The sequence below is a fragment of the Talpa occidentalis genome, unplaced genomic scaffold, assembly GCF_014898055.3.
Source record: "Talpa occidentalis isolate TD23 unplaced genomic scaffold, MPIMG_talOcc4v2.1 talOcc4.13, whole genome shotgun sequence".
Taxonomy (NCBI): Eukaryota; Metazoa; Chordata; class Mammalia; order Eulipotyphla; family Talpidae; genus Talpa; species Talpa occidentalis.
In genome coordinates, this window is record NW_023601322.1 from 38614116 (window position 1) to 38639538 (window position 25423).

Below are 25423 nucleotides of genomic sequence, written 5' to 3' on the forward strand. Positions count from 1 at the left end.
GGCTAGGATATGCCTATACCGGATGGACTTTTAGACCCACCTACAGATCGCCTCACTGTTTAAGCCATTTTGCTGTGGGTTTAGCTAGCAGCCAAAATTTCTCCTCCCCAACCCAATTCCTGATAGGGTAGTCAGAATGCAAATTTCATGTAGTAATTGAAAACTTTTGTGTGTGCCTGTTGCAAAGTGGAGATGATCAATCACTAGAAAGTTAACTGCTTAAAATCACAGCCAAAACCTGGGTCCTACTGGAGCTTCCTGCCTGGGGTTTCCTCCCTCCCTGAAAGAGTCTCCTTTGTGTATCAGTGGTGTAACATCGAGATGAACAGTTTTCAGGACACCCTTTGTCACCAACTCTTCCTTCATTACCCTAAAGGCACCATTGTCCTTCAGTGTACCCAAGCCCCAAGGCTTGGTCATCACAGACACACACCCACTCCTCCTTGCCTCTTCTATGTCCTGCTGGTCTTCCCTGTGGCATATTTTATTTCAACTCTTTCCCTTTTCCTCCTGGTACCTCTGCCCTGAAAGCTGGGTCCCTCAGGCTTTTGCTGGGACCATTGTCGTAGCTTGCCACTTTGCCTCCTTGTTTCTAGAATGTGTTTATATCATATCATCCCACAGGTTACTTAAAACACAGCTTAAAGCTCTCAGTGGTGGGCCTCCCCGGTGGCACAGCGGTTGAGCGCTGGGCTGCGAAGCTGCCTGCAGCCTCTGCAGCGCAGGTTCGATCCCCGGCCACTGGCAAGGGTCCCACATGGCGCGCAGACCTCTCCTGCCGCCCGCTGCTCCCCTCAGCAGTGTACTTCGGTCCTTCTGCCTGTTCTGTTCCCCGCTCTGGCTCTGGTGAATTCTCTCACCCTCCCGCGCTTCTGACTGTACCCAGTGCTTGTATAAATAAATAAATAAATATTTAAAAAAAAAAAAGCTCTCAATGGTTTCACATTGACTATAATTAAATGTCAAAAGTTACTTCAGGGCAGATGAGGTTTGCCTGTTCTGGCTCCAGGGGCACGTAATTTCCAGCTTACCTGCCCCAGCCTGCTTTCTCCACCAAATGTTCCCACTGCTCACCAAGCTTTCCAAGCCTGTAGCATTGACATGACGAAGAGTGCTTTTGCTGGAAGATTACAGCCCTAGGTGTGACCTCTGCCTGCCATGTATCCTGGGTGCTCTCAGGCAAGTTTTCTGTCACCTCACTGATACTCACTTTCCTGGCCTATAAGGCATTTGCTCTACTCTGGGGGGGGGGGGGGGCGGGGCATGATGAGAACTGGAAAGGACTGTATGAAGATCTTTTAAGGTGGAACAGGAGGCATGGACAGCATCTTGCACCTGTGAGTTGGAATTCTGCCTACATCCTGCCTCCCAGCTTCAGGCTTCTGCTCGGGCAGTGACAATATTCACTCGGCTCCATTCAGCCCAACTCGAGGCCCAACTTGTGTGTCACCGCCCCTAAAAAACCCACCTCATATCAATGGCAGAAAATTCCTGCCAACCATTCCCATAGCAGGTTTTGTACCTTTCACTTAGCTTACGAGTGTGCTTAATAACAGTAATAGTCAATATTTACTAATGTTTACCCTGAGTCAGGCACTTTTTTTTTTTTTTGTTTATTACTTCATGACATCATCATAAGATGTAGAATCTCATTTATGCTGTACAGGAAATAGACACACAGAGAGGTTAAACAATCCTTCAAATGAAAAAGCCGGATGCAAACCCAGGAAGTCTGACCCCAAAGTCCTGTGCCTTCTCTATTGCCTTCTCTCTGTTACCTTCCACCTTTCTCTACCTGGCGGTCCTGCAGGTACCTGTCTCTCAATAGCACTGAAACTCTTTCTATCCAAATACTTTTCCTTCTTTTTTCTCCATGAATGACACCTCCATCCATCCAGTAACCTGGACTAGATGCCTCACAATTAGTTTAACTCCTGCCTCTCTTCCTTGCTACCCGCATTCAATTATTATCTAATTCCTGTACATTCTATCTTCTAAGCAGCTTTGAATCCATTTCCTTTTTGCCATCTCCACTACTGCTGTGCTAATTTAGTCTCTAGGTAATTTTCAGCCTTACAATGAATAACTAAAGATCCGACTTCATTCCTGATGGGGGCTGTTCTCACGACGTTCTTTTCATAACAGTAAAGTGACAACCCTTTGGGATTTATGAAGTATATGTCTTCTTAATAGTATAAAACATTGCTACCTATTCAACTCCCCCAAATCATTGTGCAGCAGGGAAATATTGACAGACAAGCAGCATGTGGTTGACATTAAGTGAAAAGTAGGTTGAACAGGAGTGTGTTTCTCTGAAGAGAGCCTGGGCTCTGGGTAAGGCTCTCTGGGTTTGGGTACCAACTTCATCTTGCATCTATGGGGGCTTGGATAAATTGTTTCCTAAACCTTTCTAAGCCACTGCATCCTTTCCTGTAGATGTGGCAAGTAACTGTATTCATCGCACAAGGTTACTTGGTAGGAAAATCCATTTACTGAGCTTAGTGCAGTGGCCAGCACATTGGAGGTGTTCAGTGTTATATACCAATCATATAAATTGGAACCTCAGACCTGAGGTCACACTGCTGGCTTCAAACAGAGAAAGGAATTCTTTCAGTCCTAATCCTGTCAGATTCTTTGTTTTAGCTCTCTGCTCAACTTATTACAATGCTTCTACACACCTCCAAATAAGGATTTCACTTCTTTTCAGAATTTCTGCACACTAGAATCACCTGGGGAGCTTCAAACTGCTGCCCCTTCTGGACTCACCTCCAGATGATCTGACTTAATTCTTGGCAAGTACCTGAGCATTGAGATTTTAAAAGCTCCCAAGGTGTTTCTCATGTGGAGTCAAGGTCAAGCCACACTGATCTCGACAAGGTCTGGGTGCATGTGTGTACCCTGTCATAAGTGGCAGGACAGAGGGTGTCTCTGGGGAGAAGAGGCAGGGCTCTTGTAATTGTAAGGACAACCATTATATCTGCTGGAGACACATCAGAAGTATCAAAAGAGCTAGGCAGAAATTGACAAACCTAAATCAAGGCTCTATCTGTTCTGTGACTGAGAAATTATCAAGTTTTCACTAAGATACAAAAACTGCTTTTACACGTTGGTGTCATCCAATTGCCAATGACCCATCAGTCCAACTTCACAGGGACAGTGAGCACATGGGATGCAGTGATCTACATATCTCCTCCTTCCCACTCCCTTCCTAACATCGCCCTGGAGGCAGGATTTTCTTATGAGAATCCTTTGAAAGAAGCAGCCCATTGTAAGGTTTTGACACTTACCTGGTCAATATTGAAACTTCTGGCTTTGTTAACCTTTGTAGAACCCTTAAGCAACATTAGAAAAGGTGGTTTGTTTAAATTGCAGCCTCCCAAGGACACATCTCTCTTAGTAGTTTTATTGACCAAGTCTAGGACTTCAGGACTCTGTGATAGCCTGGAACAGGGGCAGAAAAGAGTGACATGCTGAGGGAGACACATTTTCCCATAAGTACACATTCTTACTGTCATGATTTCTGGGTAAACTTTCATCACCTGTTTGTAATGATATCTTGAGGAGACACTAGGCTTCACTGAAGGAGGATGTGCTATGCTCACCTCTGCAATCCCTAAAATACCCAGCACCAGGCCTTGGCAGCATGAGAGCTGAAGAAATTTATTGACTTGAGCAGTCAGAACATGGCAAAGTCAGAATACTATAGTTCTTTCCTTGGGGTGGGTATAACATAGAAAATACGAAAATGAAATATGCAGAGAGGGGAAACATGGGCACTGGATGATCTAGAATAGTGAACCTCATAAAGCCTGAGGAGTAGGTTAACTGGCTATCTTATGACATTGGAGTAGGAATGTCTCGCAGATAAATCTGCATTATCTCAGGACTGTTGCCTGAGCCTTGAAGGTCACCAGCCCACTGGCTGGAGGTTCATGACCAGTCCTGGATGCTCTCTCTGCCCTGGGAGGATCTTGTCTCTTATCTAAAACTGATTATTTTGTATCAAAAGAAAAGGTTGTTTAGACATTCGCAAGGGGCACCAACTCTGCTCTCTGCATTCCAGGTGGTGATCTGGCCTCCTACCACTGCCCTGGGTCATGCAATTCCTTCGTTTCCAAAACTAGGGATGTTAAATCTCATTGCACAATCTTCATTAAAATGAATAACACTTCAACTGGAATATTTTTAGGGCAATAGTCTGAAAGTTAATTTCAACTAGATCTTTGCCAATGTTATGTGCCACGCGTGCTCCTCACAGGGAGGCTAGGACCAGGTGTTGTTTGTTGGTGGTTTGTTTTGGATGTGTGTTGTGTCAAAGAAGGCATTTGGTATGAGGACTTCCTACTGCCTGTGGTGACAAATCTGACTCTGATAATCAGGCCAATGAGATGCCTTCCCTGTGGGCAAGCCATTTTTACCAGCTGCACGCAAAGAGAAAAGAATGTACCTCTGGACAAAGACATTGCTGATACACCCCTCAAAATGACTCCCTCCCAGGCGCAGGGATTGCAGGGAACTTGAAAAGTCTTGTAGCCTTTGGTTATTTTTCAGAGGCTGGTCATCAATGAGAAGCCGGAGTCTGAAACAGAAAGAGAATGCAAGGGTGAGAACTACTGGAAAAAAGGGTCTCACCATGTAGTCAACTTACTGTCCTTAACCTACACTTACTCTCTTTAACTTAAAACAACTCACTAAACTAGCCTGATTTTTAAAGAGCATTAGATTTTTTTCATGTGTCATTTTTTTGCACATAACATATTAATGAAAATGTAACCTACATACAGAAAGTGCCTGCATCTCAAGTGCAAAACTCATTGAACGTTTGCAATGTGAATATACCAACATCACTGGCAACCAAATGAAGAAGCAGAATTGACTAGAACCATAGGGACCCTGCCTCATATTTTCATTCTATCTCTAGTCCTCCTTTCCTTCCAAAGGTAAACACTATCTTGAATTCCAATAAATCCACTTTGCCTGTTTTTGAACTTTGTACAAATAAAATCATAGAACATGAAGTCTTTTATGTGGACATTCTTTCCCTCAGCATTATGTTGGAAGTTCGTCATTGTACATAACTGTACTTCTTTCATTGTCACTGCTTTATAGTATTCCATTTTGAACAAGTCTCAGTTCATCCATCCAACTGTTGACTTTTTTTTTTTCCCCAATGAGGAAATTGATATGGAACCAGGAAGAAATAAGGACTTAGTAGTACTAGTTTCAGTGTTAAGTATAAACATTTTCCCCAAGGACTCCAGAAAAATTCCTTGAGACTAAATAAAGTAAGAATGTGTGAATTGCCATTCCACTCACCCCGAGTTGTCATTTATTACAGATACATAATGCAGTAGCCCATCCATGTATGTCTGTGGAGATTTAAAAATTGGGCTGTTGCTATCCCTGCTGCTCAGTTCAATGTGACCATCTTCCAGGGTGACCTGCAGGCTGCTAGTCTGAAATCAGCATATAATAGACCCATCAACACAGGTAATTTGCACTTAAGGAGAATGAATGTATCAATACAGACTTTATGATGGAAAGATTATTTTTGACTATTTTGACTCCATGCCTATGAATATAAAAATCTTAAACAAATTATTCCAACATTGATGAATCTGTCAAAATCATTTTAAGGACTGCTTTAATGTCTCCATCAATTATACAAAAACGGTTTAAGCATTCTAAATTTTTCTATTTTCTCTTTAATTCTTGTTGAAGTTATTTTTATCAGGATCAATTCTTTTCTAACTTGATTCCTCAATTTTTAAATATATGATTATAATAGTGATGTCTTCTCTTCGGTCATTATGAATTTTTTATTTTCTGGTCATTATTCTATGAAGTTCAATTTTCCAAAGTCAAACTCTGCAGACTTAAGTTTGGGCAAGATGATTTGATTCTTTCTGTCAATTCTTAATAAAAATATGTGTAGTTTTATAGTTGTCATCTTAATTTTGTTGAAAACTATAAAAATTCCACTTGGAAGAAAAAAAAATGATCAGCAAAATTAAGATGACAACTGTAAAATTAATTTACCTTCAAAATCTCTCTATTGCTTTTGACATCAAATTTTGAGACAGGATTAAATTGTATTCAATATTCATGAAATATTTCATACCCTTGTCTGGTGATGTAATAACATGCCACTGGGTTCAAAGGTTTGAAATCCAAAGGAGGCCTGGAAGTAGTGGGGCAGTGGGTAGCCCAAGTTGGTGAAACTCAACTGTCCTCTCCTGGAGAATGAGGCAGATCTCACAAGCTGAAAAACAAACATGGAATAAGTTACTGACATTGTAATATTTCACGGCTGAAGTATAGTATCTTAACCTATGTCACTTCACCTGATCTGATGAATGTGACTTAAGCAGCTGGGGGAAAAAACAATTTGATTTCCTACATGATCAATCATCTAAATGTATCTAAATGTATTGATAATTTTCCAAACTTATCAATCATCGGTAAGTTTCTGTGTGTATAGTTGATGCTCCTATTTTCCTACAAGTTTAATATGCAAACCTGAAGATGTTCTGCAAGTGTGTGGGGAGTGTATATGAGCCAGTTCATGCTAAGGCTTGTGCTACCAGAAAAAGGTGAAACATGGGTGTGTGGCCGAACACCATAACGGGCTGGTTGGGAGCACTGCTCCACAAGGTTTTGGACTCTTCACTCACCATCCAGTCCTCTGAGCATTTTTTGGTTACTCCCACAGTATCATTCAACCTAACAACACCAGTAGTTTTCTTCAGATTTTTCATGCAGCCCCGGAAAGCAGGTGTAGAAATGTTAAATCTGATTTGGGATACAAAAAAAGGAAGAGCTATATCACATCAGGCTTGCTTGAGAAATGGAGATGCAACACTGTGCTCTTGACTGCTTCTCACCTACCAATGTCTATTTGATTTATCTGTTCTCATGGAATTTCCATAATGCTAGTCATTTATGATGCTGGGGAAATCTACTTCCTCTTTGGGTAAATCTGCATTATTAGTTTTAAAGTGATTTTGACAGAGGAATGACAGGGTCCCCAAAAGGTAGAGAAACAGAAGACACACAATAACTAGAGTTGCTTCCCATTTCCCTTGCAAAGTCATGGTGGTGCATGGTAAAGAGAAAGTAGATTAACAAATTAACATACTATACATAATACACACATAGTAATAGATACTACAGAAGGAAGTAATTGACTAGAGCCAGAAATACTCTAGAAAACTTTTTCTGAGAGGTAAAGTAGTGCTCCTTTGGGCTCTGGAGCCAAGCTGCCTGCTATAGGATAAGGTCACTAACTGCTCTATGCCTCTGTTTCCCCATTTATACAACAGGAATAGGTTGATCTGTTTCACAGGGTTGTCATGAGCTTCAGTGAGAAAATACAGGTAACACACTCAAATGGTGTCTGGTACAGAGCAAGACTCAGTGTGAGATGGTTGGGCCAGGAACTATCCCCATGTTAGCTCTGTCATTATAACAAGAACAATGTCTTTTTTTTTTTTTTTAAGATTTATTTATTTATACACGAACCGGGGTACAGATGTGGGGGAGGGTGAAAGAATTTACCAGAGACAGAGAGGGGAGAAGAACAGGTAGACTGACTGAAACACACTGCTGAGGGGAGCAGCGGGCGAGACAGGAGAGGTCTGCCCCGCCATGTGGGTTGCTCTGAGGCCGGCGGGGATCGAACTGGCACTGCAGAGGCTGTGGACAGTTTCACAGTGCAGCGCTCAACTGCCTGCGCCACCAGGGAGGCCCCAATAAGAACGATTTCTAAAGCAGTGCTTCCGTGGCTGCCCTGCCATTTTCCCTTTGACTTGACTTCTAGTTCTGTCTAGAGTTGAAGTCCCAGAAAACAGTAACACACAGGAACTGACAGGAGGCCAGGCAAATATTTGTGTTTCTTAACTAAATGATGTTCTAAGAAAATGCAAAGCCTATTTCATTATAAAGCCCTGTGGCAGCACACTTTTAAAAATGGAAACGTGTCTGCATTCGTTTTTATTTAATTCATCATAAAAAAACAAGTCGGAATATGCATAAAATTAAATTTCATTAAAAGGAGGAAAGGATCCTCACTGGTACTGCAGTCTCTGCTTAATTATTTTATAAAGATGGCCTTATGCCTCAGAAGATGAGGCAAGTTCTTATTAATTCCTGGAGTCTGTTTATTGAGCTATATATATTGAGATCCATTCTTTCTTGGATTTCTGCATGTTTTAGATCTGTCAATACCCCTATAGCCTTCTTTCCACAAAGTATAGGTCAAAGGAGGACAAATGTGGCAGAAAAGAAGAGGTGGGCAGAAGGACAGCTGACAGATACGGAGCTCCTATTCTGTGCAAGGGACTATGATTCTATCCTCACAATAGCCTTGTGGGGGAGATATTTCATCTCATTATTGACCACTTCTTACAGAGCACTGTGCTAACTCCTTTACTCACGCTGAATCCTCACAACCAGTGGAGGAGCGAGGTAGTTACTATGCCCTGTAGGAGATGTGGCAGGGAGGCTGGGAAAGTCATGTAACTTGCCCAAGGTCATGCAGCAGGAAGGTGGCAGCACCAGGACCTAAGTGGTCAGTGTGTCACACAAGCTAGTGTGACCCACCCCCAGCACGTGGAAGTGACCATGACTTTCCTACAGCAGATATTAAGATGGAACATTCTGACTCATCAAGTTCCACGTTTACTCCAGAATGCAGGGTCTCAACACACTTGCTAGAGGCATATGATAGCATCGGAGTATATGCTGTGGTATTAAAAACAGTCAGTCCATCGGGGTATGTCTACACACCCTGGGCCTGTCCACTCACAAAAGTCAGCTCCACATTGGCTGCTGGCTGACTTCAGGGGACAGAAAGAGTACGATGGAGTCCTCAACTCAGTACTGGGTACTTCACAGATGTTCAATAGATGCTTGGCTGAGTTTTACTTTCATATTATTTTCATTTTATTAACATTTCATCACTGCATTCTGTGACACAGGGGGTGAGTTCTCAGGAAAAGACTGTGGGTGATTTGGGGCCCTTGGGCATAATCAGGGATGATTTGCTCTTCTCTGAGGAGCAGATGGGCTTAATAGATTGTGCTTTCTGACTATAATCTTGAACAAGTCATTTTGAGATCTGGGTTTCTATTCCCAGGAGACAGACTACAGTAAGCCAGGACACAACAGAACACCCATCAAATCTCTTGGTTAAAACTGCTTGTTTGGAGGTTGATTATATTAGCTTGTGCACTACATTAGGTTGAAATGCTGACTGTCTCCAAAGATCTTCCATTTAAGCAGAGGCCCCTCCTTTGAATGAACTGTCTGCTGCCCCTTCAGCGCTGGGCCATGGCTTACTGGAAGCACTCTTCTATGTCCACCTAGCCCCAATGACCATCACCAGGGGGTTCTGCAACTCTCTGGGCTGTCAAAGACATCACCAGAGGGATAGAGCATGCCCACAAACACCTGACCATTGCTTAGCATTTTACATGCAAAGAAGCAAAAGGCCAGTGAAGTCTTTTGACTGGTCTCTGTCTCGCATTTTCCACATTCTTATAATTTTAGTCAAAAAAGTCAAAGCTTATGCAGAAAAAGGAAGCAATCCCTTGTTTGAAAGACCCTAAGACTGACTGCCAGGAAAATTTTATATCTAGATGTATCCATACTTCTTTTCCTTCCATGGACAGAGGTGATAAGGGAGGAAAGGTTGAATGCTGACTTCACCAAGGGTCACACTTCTTTCTGGTGGGTGAGCCAAAACTAGAACACTTTTTTTCATTCTCATCTGCTGCCCTTTTCCAGTAAACCCTGACTGGCACCCACTTCTCTATTGAACCACACAAATGCAAACCTCTGAAAATTCCTTTCTACCCCATGAGTCTGCTGCCTCTTCAGCTTCAATGACCAGCTTCATTCACCCCTGTACCTCCAGCTTCATTCACCCCTTCCTTACTTCTCTCCAGAAGTCAGGCCTATGTGCAACTGTCTCCAGGCATTTCCACCTGCCTGTCCCTCAGGCTGCAGCGACTCAACCTATCTCAGATTCATCTCATCTCCCTGCTCCTCTGCTGGTGCTCATCACTGACCCAGTGTACGTCAAAGACCAGGCGTCATTCTATACTCCTTTACTCCCCAAACCAAAATAATCACTGAGCCTACTGCCCCTTGCTAATATATTGGGAACCCACTCCATTTTCCTTACCTGCACTGTTGCTTCCCTGGTGAGGCCACCCTCATCACTCACCTGTGTTCACACACTCATCAACCTCTCCACTGGCCTTTGCCCCTGTCCTCTCTGATTCAGTCTCCTCTCCACACCACTGGGAGCTGCTGAAAACCCACATTTGATCATGCCCTTTCTCTGCTGGAACCTTCCTTATGGCTCCTTATCATGACTTTCAAAAGCCTCTGGGGTCTCGTCCTTGCTTCCCACACCAGCCACAGGCCTGTTTCACAGAGGTCTCCAATTCTTTGAAAGCCCATGTTTTCTCTAGTTTTTGACTCTATACATGTGTTAATGGTTAGCATCTTTCAGGTCCTGGCCAGAAGCCACTTTCCTGATGTTCTCAACTGGACCAGGCACCCCAGCACCCCAATCTTCCTCATGCACAACACTGGTCACATTCTAGTGTCTCCCTTCTCCTGCACTGGAGACTTTCTCTGTTCATGGTTGTTCCCAACATTGCCTGACGTCACTAGACATGCAATGAAACTTCTGTAATGAACAAATGAACAAGAGCCTCACATGTGTAACATAGTGCTGACCACTGAAGTTACTGTATTTTATTCCATTTTAGTGGAATACAATCCAGATCATTGATCTTTCATAACTAGCTATCATGGTTGAATTGCTATTTAATATTGATGATATTAAATATTAATATCATCTCTTTGGCCCTCAATTTCTTCCTTAAAACTCTAAGATTGCACACTATGATCATGCAGGTCCCATCCAGTCCAAAGAATCTAAGGAGTAAAGACCTTCACCTCCAAACTCTATTAAAGGCTTTTTTACCTGCATATTTATCTTTAGGAGCAACACTGATAAATTTAAAACAAAGGTTAGTACCTCCTAGCTAAGGATGGAAGGAAGCACAGATGTATAAGGATTCCAGGAGAAGAATGCCTTTATACCTGTATATCACACTTAGCATGCCTTTATAAATTAGAAAAAGTGATTTATAAATTAGAAAAAGCATTAATATATAAAAGTCATTATCATAATCAAGTATTCTGGGAACACTCTTAATGTAGACATGAGGCCGTTTTAAGCTTCGCAGGGATTCTTCTTTCTACACATTAACAGCTATCAAAAAGGCTTTTTGAGGATACAAACAAATCAACAAATTGCAAAAAATTATTTTTAAGTGCATTCTCATTTAGATTAAGCTTCACTTCCTTTCAAGTTGATTTCATTCATTTATATATTGATTGATCCAAGAAAAGCTACATAGCTATTGCACATTCTCTCACATATAAGGGGTAGACAACACAGATGTGCTTTACATTCTAGGAGACACTTCCTGAAGGCAGCAACTCCAGTTTTCAGTGCAGACCATAGGACAGCCTGCTCTCCTACAGGGCCTTTAAGGGCCCCAGGTCACAGCCTCCATTCCTATTGGCTGCTTTGTCAACATGTGTTCCTTGTGGTTTCTCTCCCCCCAAGAATAACAATGGTTGAGTACAGTTACTCTACTTTCCATCTCCCTTCCCCATGGCTAATCCCATTACCCAGCATTTACAGCCTGTTTTATGCTTTGACAGACACTATTAATACTCAAATGTTAGCTTCTCATGTTTGTTGCTGGAATTTATAAAGGTAGACTGACCAGTGGCAATCATAACCTCTATGAGGGGTCATCTGCTTCCTTTTAAAACAAACAACAAACAAACAAACAAACAAAACCCACATCATCTTACCTTTCCCTAATTGCAATTGGAATTCCTCCCAGATAATATGTGCTGAAGTCAAATATTTCACCTTCGATTTTAATGCTTTGCACATTCACATTTATCCACATAAGCCTTTGGATTTTTCCGATTTTAATATGAATCTGAGACAAATGAGAGATGAGTCGGTAAGCAACAAGACACAAAAGGATGCTAGTCACAGCGGTCCAGAGCTATTGTGTGTTTGTCTTCCTTCAAATTCATTTATATAATGATAGGAAGACTAAGCAATAGCACTTCTGGATAAATATAATATTAAAATACTTTACTAGAAATGTTTGCATTTGAAATTAATCACATTTTGTATATACCACATAAATGCTATATATTGCACATCCAAATGTTCAATTTTTAAAAGCATATGTCTCTCAGTAACTGTAAGTTCATCTGGTTATAGAAAAGTGTTTTGGGCACTGACTTTATATGGAAAGACCGTTTTATCATTCAAGTAAACAGACTCAAAGGATCTACCGTATAATCTTTGCCGTTGTTTATAAGGTCTCTAAATCCTTTTTCTTTTGGTGGCTCTGAATCCAGTTTGTATCGCACCATGAGACTGCCATCTTCTATATTTAGAGAAATGAAGCGATCCTAGAACAAGGAAACCAAGTAGATTACCAGAAGACTCCACTGAGGAAGAGCTAAGTGCTAGAATGAACACAAGTTACTCTCAGTCACAATCTGGTATCAGCTCCAACTGCCTCCTTAGTAAAAAGGGACAGTAGTACTGTAATATCCAATCCCTGGCATGGGTGTGATGGTTAAATATTGTAGTCATGTTAAACAGCATGAACAGTGGTTGACACACAGGAAGGACACAAAAAAATGCTAGCTGTTATCATGATTTTAATTCAGAGCAATCTATAACCAGCATGAAAAAATGGAAGCTGAAAAAATACAAATCATTAATATCATTTGAAGACATGACTGCTACCTTTTGGAGAGAGGTATGGTCTACTTTAGCTAGACCTCTCCTAACATTTGTTTCCTGACATATTCCTATGTCTCAGCTTCATGTGCTGTTTCACCCCCCTCTGTCTGACATTCAAATGTGGTGGGTTCCTTGGGGATCCCACACGAGACCCTGCCCTCCCAACATGCTTTATTTGGAATCACAGTCACTCCTGTAGCAGGAACTCAACTGTGCCCATGAACCTAAACGTTTTTCTCCAACTGAGACCTATGTTTTCAGGGCCAGGCCTTGTATCTAACACCTTGCCACTATCACTAGCGTGACTCACAGAAAACTCAAATTTGTAATTTCTCAAACAGACCTCATGCTCTCCTTGCCTGCCACCTGCTGCCAAGCCTGCCTCTCCATCCTTCACAATGCTCTCTCTCTCACCTTGCTAAGTAAGTTGCAACTTTTACTAGGATCATTCTGGATCCTTCCCTTCTGTTCCCATGCAGTCAAATCTTATCTGCCCCGCTATTTCTTGCCACCTAATCTCAGCCACAACTCCATCAGCTGGGCTACACAGTAAGAACTCACTCTCCTCCCCAGGTCCACTCTGCACCCCCTTGCATCCATTTTCACTTTGTAGCCAGTATGGTCTTTTGAAAATGCCAGCATAAGCATGTGACTTGCCTTGCTCACTGGATAAATGCCCTTACTACTCCTGAGCAGATGCTGGGAGACCCTGACCAGCTCTGTTGCTCTATGTCCTGGCCACAAGAGTCACCCTCCATCCCTGCTCCCTGCCTTTCCACCTATGAACCTTCTTTGTGCTTCCTAACTTCTGGCTTTCAGATGATGCCTTCTATGGGTCCTCTGAGTCAGATTAAGAAGAATCCTTTGCTCCATTATACATCCTCATTTCCCCTCAAAGGTTTTCCTGCTCACTACCATTGTGATGAGTTAATTAGCTGATTAATGAGCATAACTGTTTAATAGTTTTCTTCCCCTCTAGACTATAAGGTGCTTGAGGGCAGGAATCATTCTGTCTTGGTGGTGACTGCATCCCCATCAAGGTTTATGGCACATACTTCAACCAGTTATTTCCTTTGTGGAAAGATAAGCTGAGGAATTTTTCAGTAGGACTTGAAGGTTTTCTCTTATGCATTTCCTAGTAATAGGAAGGCCTCTCTTTGAATTCTATTGCTAGAGACCTTCTCTAAAAAGAAAATCAGTTCTTACCTGGAAACCTGGGAGTCAGTTAGGGTTCACCACACTCAAAATCAATACAATAACATGATTTCCTGAGAGTAATAAGCCATCGTACTTAATGCAGCACTCTAGATCATTTTCTCCTGTCTCATTACTAAAGGCATTTCATAAGTTTTCTTTTAATATAAGCAGTATTTCTATCTCATAATCTCTAAGAACTTTCGATTGTAATCCAAAGACAACCTTGTTTTAGAAAATAACCATCTTGGGGCCTCCCCTGGTGATGCAGGCGGTTGAGCGCCACACTGTAGCCCCTGCAGTGCTGGTTCGATCCCAGCCGGCCGGGGAGGGTCCCACGTGTTGCTGCAGACCTCTCCTGTCTCGCCTGCTGCTCCCCTCAACAGTGTATTTCATCAGTCTGCCTGTTCTGTTCCCCACTCTGTCTTTGGTGAATCCTCTCACCCTCCTGTGCATCTGGCCTGTACCCCAGCTCTTGTATAAATAAATAAATAAATCTTTTAAAAAAACAACAACAAAAAAGAAAATAACCATCTTGCCCTGAGTATGTTGTGTGGCTTCTCAGCTCTCTGTACTTTTTAGGCAAACTGGAATCTTCTCAAACCATCAGAACTGATTCAGCTTAGGAATCAGTCTCCTGGAGGGTCCAGATCAGCCCCAGAAATGGTTGTGTCACCACCTACAGGTACAAGGGTCTGATAAAGTCTCAAGTTCCATATCAATCACATGTTCTCAGACCAGAGAGCCCATGCATTGATCAACATTTCTTTCAGAAATACTACCCATGGAGTAATTACAGAAGCTCCTAGCCTGGGGAGTGGACAACTCCAGGCCCATTTACCAGCATATGGCCCTGGACTTTTTCCTGTAAGAACAACCTCCAGGAGTTGGAGTTTCTGGAAAATAGAGAAGCTTCTGTGTGCTAGTGAGTCAAGGGTCAGGCTGATAAAAACACAATCCCACAGCCTGGCAAGAGGCAGATCAAACTTTGGATGCAGACAGATCAAGCAGTCTAACCCTCAGGAACCCCAGGAGGAGTTTAATGCTTGTCTTATCTTCACAAGTGTGTAGGCAGGATACATAGAGTTTGAGGCAAGCAGTAGTTTTCCAAGAATAAAACTGACAAGGAGAATAAAATGGGAGATGGGGGAGATTCTTCCCACATTTTGGTGGCAAGTTCTCAATCTGCTTATTTGCCTCATTGAAATACTCCTGTGGGTAAGCAAAGTAGAATAAGGGAAAGGATGTCAGTAGCATTTGCACATTGCTTTTCTAGATCTAGCTAGTTGCTCATAATAACCCAGTTACTGCCAAATTATTCAACTGAATGGACATATTTGATAGTATATGGATGCATGTTATAAATTACCTGGTTCTCTGCAAAGAAGAGCAAGCCTCTGTCCACGGTGGTCTGAATAGTCTGTACAAAGGTTGGGAAGGGTGCATTTGCTTGAGTTGGAACTCGAGCATAGCCTGTACCTTCAAAATAATTTTTGTCTGATTCTTCCTTTCTCCTGTAAACATCAACCATCATAAGTTAGAAGATAGCAGCAAAGGAAGACCCTCCTACCACAAAAAGTAATTTATTAATATACTGCTATTTTGGAAAACAGAGCAAAACATGCAATAGAGTTGTCATGATTTTGTGAAAGAAAAGAAAACATTTAAACCATTAAAAAAAAACATCCAGCTATTTCTCCTGGGTGTGCTCTTCTCCTCTTGATAATCAAACCCTCATAGCTCAACAAAGATAATACTCGAGTCCCCTTTCGAAATATCTATTTAGGAAGATATGACCCAGCAGCTGAAGATCTTAGAGCACAAGAAATTATTAACTTGAAATAAAATGTAATTCTGTAATATTTTGTCCCGTGTTAGAATATTCCAAGTTCTTTTAACTCTAGGGAAGGTCAAAAGCTCAAGGTAGCAATTTTCAAATAGTTTCAGGTATCAGAATACCTAGGAAGTCATGGTGCATACTTTTTGACCCTTAGAATAAGTGTATGATTCTGTGCCTAAATCAGATACTACCTAATATTGAATTTTTTTAAAGATTTATTTATTTATTTATTTATTTATTTATTTATTTATTTATTTATTTATTTATTTATTTATACAAGCACTGGGTATAGTCAGAAGCGCACTGGGTATAGTCAGAAGCGCGGGAGGGTGAGAGAATTCACCAGAGCCAGAGCGGGGAGCAGAGCAGGCAGAAGGACCGAAGTACACTGCTGAGGGGAGCAGTGGGCTGCAGGAGAGGTCTGCGCGCCATGCAGGACCCTCCTCTGGTGGCCGGGGAGCAGCCAGGGATCAAGCCAGTGCTGCAGAGGCTGCGGGCAGCTTCACAACCCAGCGCTCAACCACTGCACCACTGGGGAGGCCCTAATATTGAATTTTTGTAGTAGAGGCATGAAAGAATTATTTAAGAAAGAATTATTTTAAGAAAGAATTATTTTTTCCAAATCAAGGAAACTTGATCAATTTAATCATTATACAAATGAGGAAAAGACTGTTATTAGATTTTAGGAATGAATTAGCAATGTTTTATGTAAGCATAATTTAAGAACCTCTGGCCCAAAGCAACCAGCAAATTCAATTGCATCTCATTGACTTATCCTTTTATTATATGTAATATCCCTGAAAGTTACTCAAATCACATTTACAGAAACACTGGGTTTAAGGCTTCATTTACCTTCTACAAGGCTCCACTTCAGTTGTGTTGAGATTGAATGTTTCTTTGAAGTTGTATAAACTCAGAACATTTTCATTGAGGTCATCTAATTCAATACAACCTTTGTACGGAGGGAATCTTATTCTACTGGGAAGCTGAAAACATGAAACAAAAAAGTCTTCCACTGATTGAACAAAGGACAATGACCAGGTTGATCAAGACAAAATACAAGTCTATCACTTTAAACCATCCATATAGCATAGGGCTTAGGAATGTGGATCTTGAAGCCAGGTGCCCTGGATTTGCTATTTACTAGCTATATGACCTTGGGCAAATCATTCCACTTGCCTCAGTTCCTTTATCTGAGAATGTGCTTCTTAATTAAATTAATATACATAAGCCTAGATTACTTCACATAGGTAGTGCTTGTTGTGTTAGCTATTAGGGCTATATATATTTTAAGAATATATATATAAATTCATTTTCTATCCAATTAATAATGAAAAGAGACATGAGGTCACAATACCAAATAAAATTAAATATTTTCACATAGTAAAATAACATTTACACTTACTCTAAAATCAGGTGGGTAACCTCCAACATAAAACACAACATTTTCAGGATCCAAATTGAGGAGTGTGTTGCTATTTCCACTATCCATCTCATAGATTTGAGGTGCTTCTGGTTTACTGGATGTGGCTCCTTTGGTATAATTAAACTTTGCAAATTGATAAATTCTGTTTTAAAATAAATTTGATAATAAAGTTATATCAACACATTTTTTAATGGAGGAAACTAAAGCCAAGATATTAAAAGGAGGTGCACCAACATGTACAGCGGAAGGTCAGGGGATGTAGGTCAGATTAACAAAGAGCAGTAGTCGATCAAACCAGTACCTCTGAAATTTCACCCGGTCCATAACTGCCTCCTGAGTTTCACTCTCAGTCAAGGTAGGTTCTACTTGGAGTTCAGACTCGTGATCTCCCAGGTTATAGACGCACGTGAGCTGGCCATCTACGACTGCCATACCAATGTAGTCCTTGGAGGTCTGGCAACATTAAGGACACCTCAGAGCACTGCACAAATTAGAGCATCTCAACTTCTCACCCCAGAGAGCACATTTAAATGACTAATGAGTTTGCATCAATAAGCCTTGGGCAAAAAAAATAAATGAGGTGCATCCTTGTATATAGAAGAATAAAGACAAAACACATATCAACAACACCTGAGCTGTTTGGGTTCATGTTATAGTGCATTCACTCATTTACACCCCCATTTGCATAATCTACAAATACTTGCCAAGCAACTGCCATGAAGATGAACCAGAATATGGATTTAATCTTCCATTAGATTTTAAGGGAGATAAGTCATCTCCATTCTCCTCATTCCAAATAATATTCTCTTAACGCTTTGTACACACCTCTGTTAAAACACCTAACCCCCTGTGTTATCATGGTCAACTATGAATATGGATATAACTCTCTTCCTTTAAGTTAAATAAAATTTTTTTAAAATTTGGTCAGATATACACAATATGAAATTGGCTGTTTTAACCATTTTTAACTGGACATTAAGCAGAATAAAGAAGCAAATTTTTGTTTATCATAAATACTGGGTGTGACACCTAGTAGGTACCTGGTATAAATTTGAAGGAATATAGTAATATGCACTTTGCCATAACACAAAGTGAAAGTCATAAGAAACTATAGGTAAAATACCACCATCTTGAAGCATGAGCGATTAAAATAATGGTATTGATATTTCTTTTCCAACCACTATATTCTAACCCAGTCAGTGATTACTTGTTCCTTTAACACTTAGTAGAATATATACATATATATATATTTGAATATATGTATTTCAAGTATATAAATGTTGTTTTTACTTCTTTTTTAAAACATTTATTTTCTTACATCATTGTTCATTTTTGGACAGTATTTGATTTCTCCCCTCAGGTGTAGTCTCTGTAATTCTCCCACCAACCATAGCTCCCATGATCCATCACCATAGTCCTTTGTGCTCTTCCCGCCCCAATTTGATCCCTCTATCTCTCTTCCTCCACTGCTGTAGGCCTCAGATCTATGGTCAGCTTGCAAGTTTTGTATTTTACCTAACCCTTTGTTCAGTTTCTCTATACTCCCATATAAGTAAAACCATCTGCTATTTATCTTTTTTCCTTCTGACTTATTTCACTTAGCACAATCCCTTCCAGCTCCTTTCATGTTGCCACAAACTACATCACTTATTATCAAAGAAATGTAAATGGCCAACAGGCACATGAAAAAATGTTAATCATCTCTTGTTATCAGGGAAATGCAAATCAACACCACAATGAGATGCCACCTCATACCTGTGAGAATGGCCCACATTAAAAAAAACTATAAACAACAAATGTTGGTAAAGATGTGGTGAAAGGGAACACTTTTTTTTTTTTTTTTTGGTGGGACCCTCGCCGGGGAACGAACCAGCGCTGCAGAGGCTGCAGGCAGCCTCGCAGCCCAGCCCTCAACCGCTGAGCCACCAGGGGAGGCCCAAAGGGAACACTTTCACACTGCTAGTGGGAATGGAAACTGGTCTAGCCACTATGGAGGCTGTGTGGAATTTCCTCAAAACGCTAAAAATGAATCTCCCATGTGACCCAGAGATTCCACTACTAGGAATCTACCCAAAGTACACAGAAACATGAATTTGAAAGGAAACCTGCATTCCTATTTTTACTTTAGCACTATTTACAATAGCTAAGATATGGAAACAACCTAAATGCCCCAAAACAGACAAGTGGGTCAAGAAGATGTGGTATGTATACACAATGGAATACTACTCAGTGATAAAAAAGAAGTATTTTAAAGTGGAGGGACTAAAAGCTAAAATGAGCCATCCAAAATGCCTATGATTATAGTGATTAAAGAAATTAGAATTGTAAAGAGATGGGTAACTGCATTTTTTATTCTTCAGGGCAGGAGAGGCTTCAGTCCCTCCAGTCCTCACAGATAGTCCCCACACCCCAGACTTGAGGGAGGGTCTGTAGCTGGGCACTCTGAGGAAGAAGATAGGGTCATATTCCTTTAAGGAAGATCTACTGTTGGTTTCCACCAAGTCTGGAAACTGCTGCCCTGGTTAATTGGGGGAGGGATATGGCTCTTTAACCCCAGGTGTGTATGTGTTCATGTGAACACACATATGCCCATGTGCTGGGCCCACCTGGCAAGGCTTCCAGATCTTCAGCAGATAACAATCCATGACTGACGGGAAACCCCCATTCCTGTGGCACCATCACAGGTGATGGGGTTTGTTGACACAATTGTGCTGTGCATCTCAAAAACTACATTTTGTTTTAAAAGTAAGAGAATTGCCAAAACAATACTTACATCCTTATTTCCAAGGTACATCACAAACATATTCTCAGTCCCCCCAATTTCACTTGATTCAGGTCTTTGGAGAAACAAAGAAAGAGATGTGTATCCTTTCATATCTTCCAGGTCATTTGGTAGCCGGACTTCGACTCCAGATTTACCGTTGAATCTCATAGGGACAGCGACCTGCCAGGGATAAGATCTAAGGTGAGAAGGAGGCGTGCTCAGTGTGACAGCTTATGACTTTGCAGCTACTCTCTTCGACTATCTGTCAACCTTTCCCAAGTCACTAGGGAGCAAAGGAGTGTGAAAGTCTCCTAGATCTGGATTATAAACTCAAGAGACTGTTTCAGGAGCTGGGCCATAAAACATTCATTTTCTTCCTTTTTAACAGCCAGGGGAGTTTGGGGAAATGCGTTTACTGCGTTTACTTCTCTGTGTCAGCTATCATTATTCCAACCGTAAGAAGTTTTTGTGCAGATAAGCTAACATGCATGGAAGCACTTAACAAGGAGGCTGCCATATAGTAGATATATAATACATCAAAAATAGCCTTTAAAAATAAACTCTTTAAGAAACCACTTCCCATTAACATAGTGCATGTAATGGTTACATTTAGCATAGGCATTTAGTCCTTCAAAATGAATGCAGCAAGGCTCTCTAAAATAGTGCTCCTTAAGTTCACCAGTGAAGGACCATTTTATTTTCCTTCTATTCTGCCCTGGACCAATACTTTTATAAAGTAGATTAAAAATTAAATTATTAGAAAAACGAAAGAAAGAAGTAATACAAAATGAATGCCCACTGAACCATGTTGAGTTGATTTCAAATTATTAAAGTTTCTAGAGTTGATATGTTGAGTTGATTTCAAATTATTAAAGTTTCTAGACTTTTACTTTCCATTTTACACTAATGTGCAATAGATCAGTAACAAAGGTTCTCTAACTAGGTCTGGTCTGTAGACCAAGTTGCGTAGCTTATAATCAAAATGCAGAAAATAAATGGTCTCTAACAATGTACAAAACAGCACTCCTGGAACATATGCTAAGTCTTCATTTTATCTCCCAAGCATGTAAACATGTATGCGGCCCCCTGCATGAGAGGCAGCATGTGCAGAAGGCTGAGCAATGCAGGTGCCAGAGTCTCTCCAAGGTGCTCAGGCCTGAGCTCCTCTTACTACACAGAAGGCTTATTTGATGGCTCCCTGTTCTAATCACCCTCTGCTCAGTACAGCCACGCACATTCTGAATCATTCCTCCCATGTCCTTTCACTTTGCCACCTGGAAACTCTTACTCATTCTCTTATTTTTTATTGAAGAAATTATTTCATTTATACAAAAATAAGGCTGGAGAATACACCCTGATGGGCATCACCATCTTAAGAAATTAAACACCACTGATATGATTGAAGCCCTTTGAATATCCCCTCTCCCGACAGCCTCCTCTCTCTTCTCAGAGGTTACCACTCTCCTGGATTTGGATTCCATGCATATTTTCATGTTTTTACTGAACATGTATCTAGCTGTATAAATTCAACTGTATTAATCTTAGTTTTCAAATATTTTAAATATTTGTGTTTAAATGGCATCCAACTCTACACAGCTTTCCATAAATTGCTTTCTTTGCCTATGTTGAGATTTATCTGTGTCGATACACCCGGCTCTGACTCATTCAGGTTTACTGTTGTGTGGTCTTTATCACAATTTTATCCATCTTCTGCTGATGGACATTTGACTCTTTTTCCAAATATATTTGGGGATTATAAGGAGTGTCATGATGAATATTGTTACACATGTACTTTTGTGTTATTAGTTCATGCTGTTCTGAACCTTCTCAGATAGAAGTGAGTATTTCCAGCCTTGCATACCACACCTTCTTCAGCTTGTCAGTGTAGTCCAACTGTAGCAGTGGGTGAACTACCTGAGTCCTGGCTAGAGTTTAAAAATCTGTGTCCTGGGCAAGCTGGAGAATTCCAGGCAAGATGAGTGTTTAAAAGCACTTGCTGACTAATTTTTAAAAATTATTTTCCTCTTACCTGGTACTATTAGCCAAGCTAATGTTTCCTATCAGCTCATTTAATCCTAATAATTTCATGAGGTCTGTACAATCATTTATCTGGCTCTGCAGATGAAGAAACCAAGCCACAGAGAAGAGAAGGTGAAGTGGCTGAACCAAGGTGACCTCACAAGTGACAGAGCTGGGATTAAAACCAAGGAAGAGTGACGTGGGTAACCAGCTTTAGCCAGTGTTCTATCAGACACTTCAAATTTGGTTGAATAGTTGCTTGTTGATTTTGATATTTACTTTATTATAATTAGTGTTTTCCCTGGTCCTTTATTTAGGTTTTCTAAATTCCTGCTATGAATGAGACCAACTGGTATTTTTCTTTTTCTTTCTGGCTTATTTCGCTGAGCATGATCCCTTCCAGCTCTATCCATGTTGCTGCAAATTGCATGAGTTTATCTTTTTTGATTACTGAGTAATATTCCATTGTGTATACGTAGCACATCTTCTTGATCCCGTCATCTATTTTTGGGCATTTGGGTTGTTTCCATGGCTTAGCTATTGTAAATAGTGCTGCTATAAACATAGGGGTGCAGGTGCCATTTTGAATTAATGATTCTGTGTCCTTTGGGTAAATACCTAGGAGTGGAATTGCTGGATCATATGGACAAGCAACTATAAACCAGAGACACACTACAGGGGGGGAGGAGAGGAGGGATTAGGGTTAAAATAAGGGGGGTGGGACTTGTATGGGGAATATAACCAAGGTGAAAATGCATACATTGTACAAAAATGAAAAATAATGTAAAAAATATATAAAAGAAAATTTAAAAAAATTGGTTGAATAAATTAGCAAATCAACATAGAAGAGCAAAAGTTAGAAACAAATCCTTTTTCATTTGTTTTTTATGACATATATATGGTATGCAGAGGTTAGTTTCTTATAACTGCTTTATGCTTTGTCTCCTCTTTGTTTAATGTTGGGACTGCTTCTCTTACCTTGAAGAACAGACTTTAAGATTCTAAATAGGAAATATTGAGTCTAGATATTTACCACCATGCCTCCAGAGAAATGATACTCTAACTTGGCTTTCTAACCAACCTTCTATCTCCAAATATCTCATCAGGGGATTGCTGAAAAATACAGGATAACTCATTTATATTATTTGAGGACAAAACAAATTGTGAGAAGGAAGTGTCAGAAATTCAAGGAAGTAATGACAGGTTAAAATGAGAAAGGCTACTGATCAGTCCCCAACGATGGGAAATTGCTGAATATCATTCCCAGAATGCTTCCCGTGCTGGTAAGAACCATCCTTCCAGTCTCAGTGAAACTGGAGTCTAATTTTCAAGTTACAATAAGAAAGCAGCTCCTGTGTGGTATCACAGCAGCACATTCTGATCACAGAATCCTTACTTGAACTCGCAATCCCATTTTACTAACTGGAACATGGAGGAGAAACCTGCTTCCTGCCTGCAGGAAGGAAGGGAAGCTGCTTTGGGGACCTTAGATCCTGTAGGGCATTGAAGGTGATATGCACTTTTGAAGGATGACAGGAAGAAATCAACTTTCATATTGTAAGCAGCTAAAGAATTAGAGCAGGAAAGACAGCACCTCTTGAGTAAGTGACTCTTTCCTGATGACTTTAATAACTTTTCAGAGAACAGGCCTGTGCCTGGCAGGTGGGATACACCCACCTTATTGGCAGCATCTCGGGCCTGCTGAATGAGCTCTCGGATGCGGTCCACATTGTCAGAGATGTTGCCCAGTGGCAACAGCTGTTGGTTGATACTTTCAATCTTGCTCAAAAGATCAGGCAGTTTGTTGGTTAATTTCTTCACTATTGGTGAAAATACAAAACAGAAATTTTTAATTGTGAGTTGAGAAAAGGTTAAAAACAGATGTTCTCATTGACAGTGTTTATCAAATGGTGTGTTTTGGTCTCAAATGTTGGAGTGGAGGACTCAGAATCAAGTAATACTGTTCTAAGCACATCACAGATTTTACTCTGCAGTCCAGGTAACAAATACCCTTCACTGACCACTATAGAAAAAGAGTAAATCTCTGTTCTCTGATCCTTAATATCCTTAATTCAATACCTTCTGATTTAGAGATTCTATCTCCTTTCTATAATAGGGAAAATCAATAGCAATGTTAATAGATTTTTTTAAAAACCCTATTTGGTCCTTCTAACTAATAGTATAGCTAGACTCTTTGTATATATTATGTGGAACTGTTTTTTAATTTCTAAGATCAAGAGAATTAAAGTTAACCAAAGTATATACATACCAGAGGAGAAAATGGCAAATATATCTAGGCCAAAGCTGCTTGATACCTGAATTATCTGCATCTGTGAGAGCCTTGTCGAAGTCTTCACTCTGTGTGCTCCCATAGGTATCCTTAATTCTTTCCACATCTGTCTGAATAGGATTGAGTCCATCCAGAACCTTACTTGTGATGTCATCGGCATTTCTGACCATGCTCTTTGCACTACTGATTATACCATCGATGTCATCTAACGCACAAACAGAGAGGTATAAGTATTGAAAATGCTTAAAGAAATCAAGGAAAGATGAGCAAGAGCATGGGGAGAGTTGTCCCAGTAATGAGTCACAACCTTTCCTACTTTCTGGATCAAAGCCACATTTAGGGACCTGGGCCTGAGAATGAGTGAGAGGCTGAAAATGCAGGAGGAAGGGGTTACAGCATAGAGTAAGTGGGCTTAACATAAGAAGCTAAGGACAGCAGGTTAGGGAGATGCTGACCTCTGTGTATCCCACGAAGATCATCACGGATGGTAGTGAGATTGGTGTGTATCAGATCTTTCTGACTGTTTACAACTTTCAAAGTTTGCTGCAGGTCATTGAGAGCTGAACTTATTTCTAAAATAAAACAAAGAACAAGAAGACAATTACTTTGTGGATTTTTATGCTCCATTGGCATCAGTAGCCTCTGAAGTAGCATAACATCAGGCAGACCTGCCACTTAGGGGGTCATCTCAGAGGTATGTGCCAGACTCACATCTCCAGGGTCCTCTGTTACAGAGGCCAGGGGCATACCAGAGCCTTGTGAGTTCTCTGTGGTGACAGGCTCCTTGGAAATACACAAGAAACAAATGCAGAAGCTTGATAATTTAGGGGTAAGCTTAACTTTTACATTGTTCAGGGCAAAATTCTCCACTTTGTGAAGGAAAGAGAGGTGTCAGTGCTGAGTCCCAGCTATAGGGTCATGCCTGACACTAGTCACAGCTTAATATTAGTGCATATTTGTTGAATGAATGAACAAATATATAAGTGAATGAATGAATAACAGATGAATAAATGCATGAATACTAC

The 25423-nt window shown here is 40.7% G+C and overlaps 1 protein-coding gene across 1 annotated transcript in view; it reads right to left on the bottom strand.

Moving 5' to 3' along the window:
* LAMA3 (laminin subunit alpha 3) overlaps positions 1–25423 on the bottom strand; it is a 262122-nt gene that overhangs the window by 14552 nt on the left and 222147 nt on the right. Inside the window, 15 exon segments of the mRNA XM_037508729.2 lie at positions 3288–3441; positions 4448–4579; positions 5317–5456; positions 6122–6262; positions 6675–6792; positions 11905–12038; positions 12406–12525; positions 15429–15573; positions 16752–16885; positions 17305–17467; positions 17627–17778; positions 20099–20269; positions 23786–23928; positions 24424–24603; positions 24854–24970. Coding sequence (XP_037364626.1) covers positions 3288–3441; positions 4448–4579; positions 5317–5456; positions 6122–6262; positions 6675–6792; positions 11905–12038; positions 12406–12525; positions 15429–15573; positions 16752–16885; positions 17305–17467; positions 17627–17778; positions 20099–20269; positions 23786–23928; positions 24424–24603; positions 24854–24970 — 2144 coding nt within the window.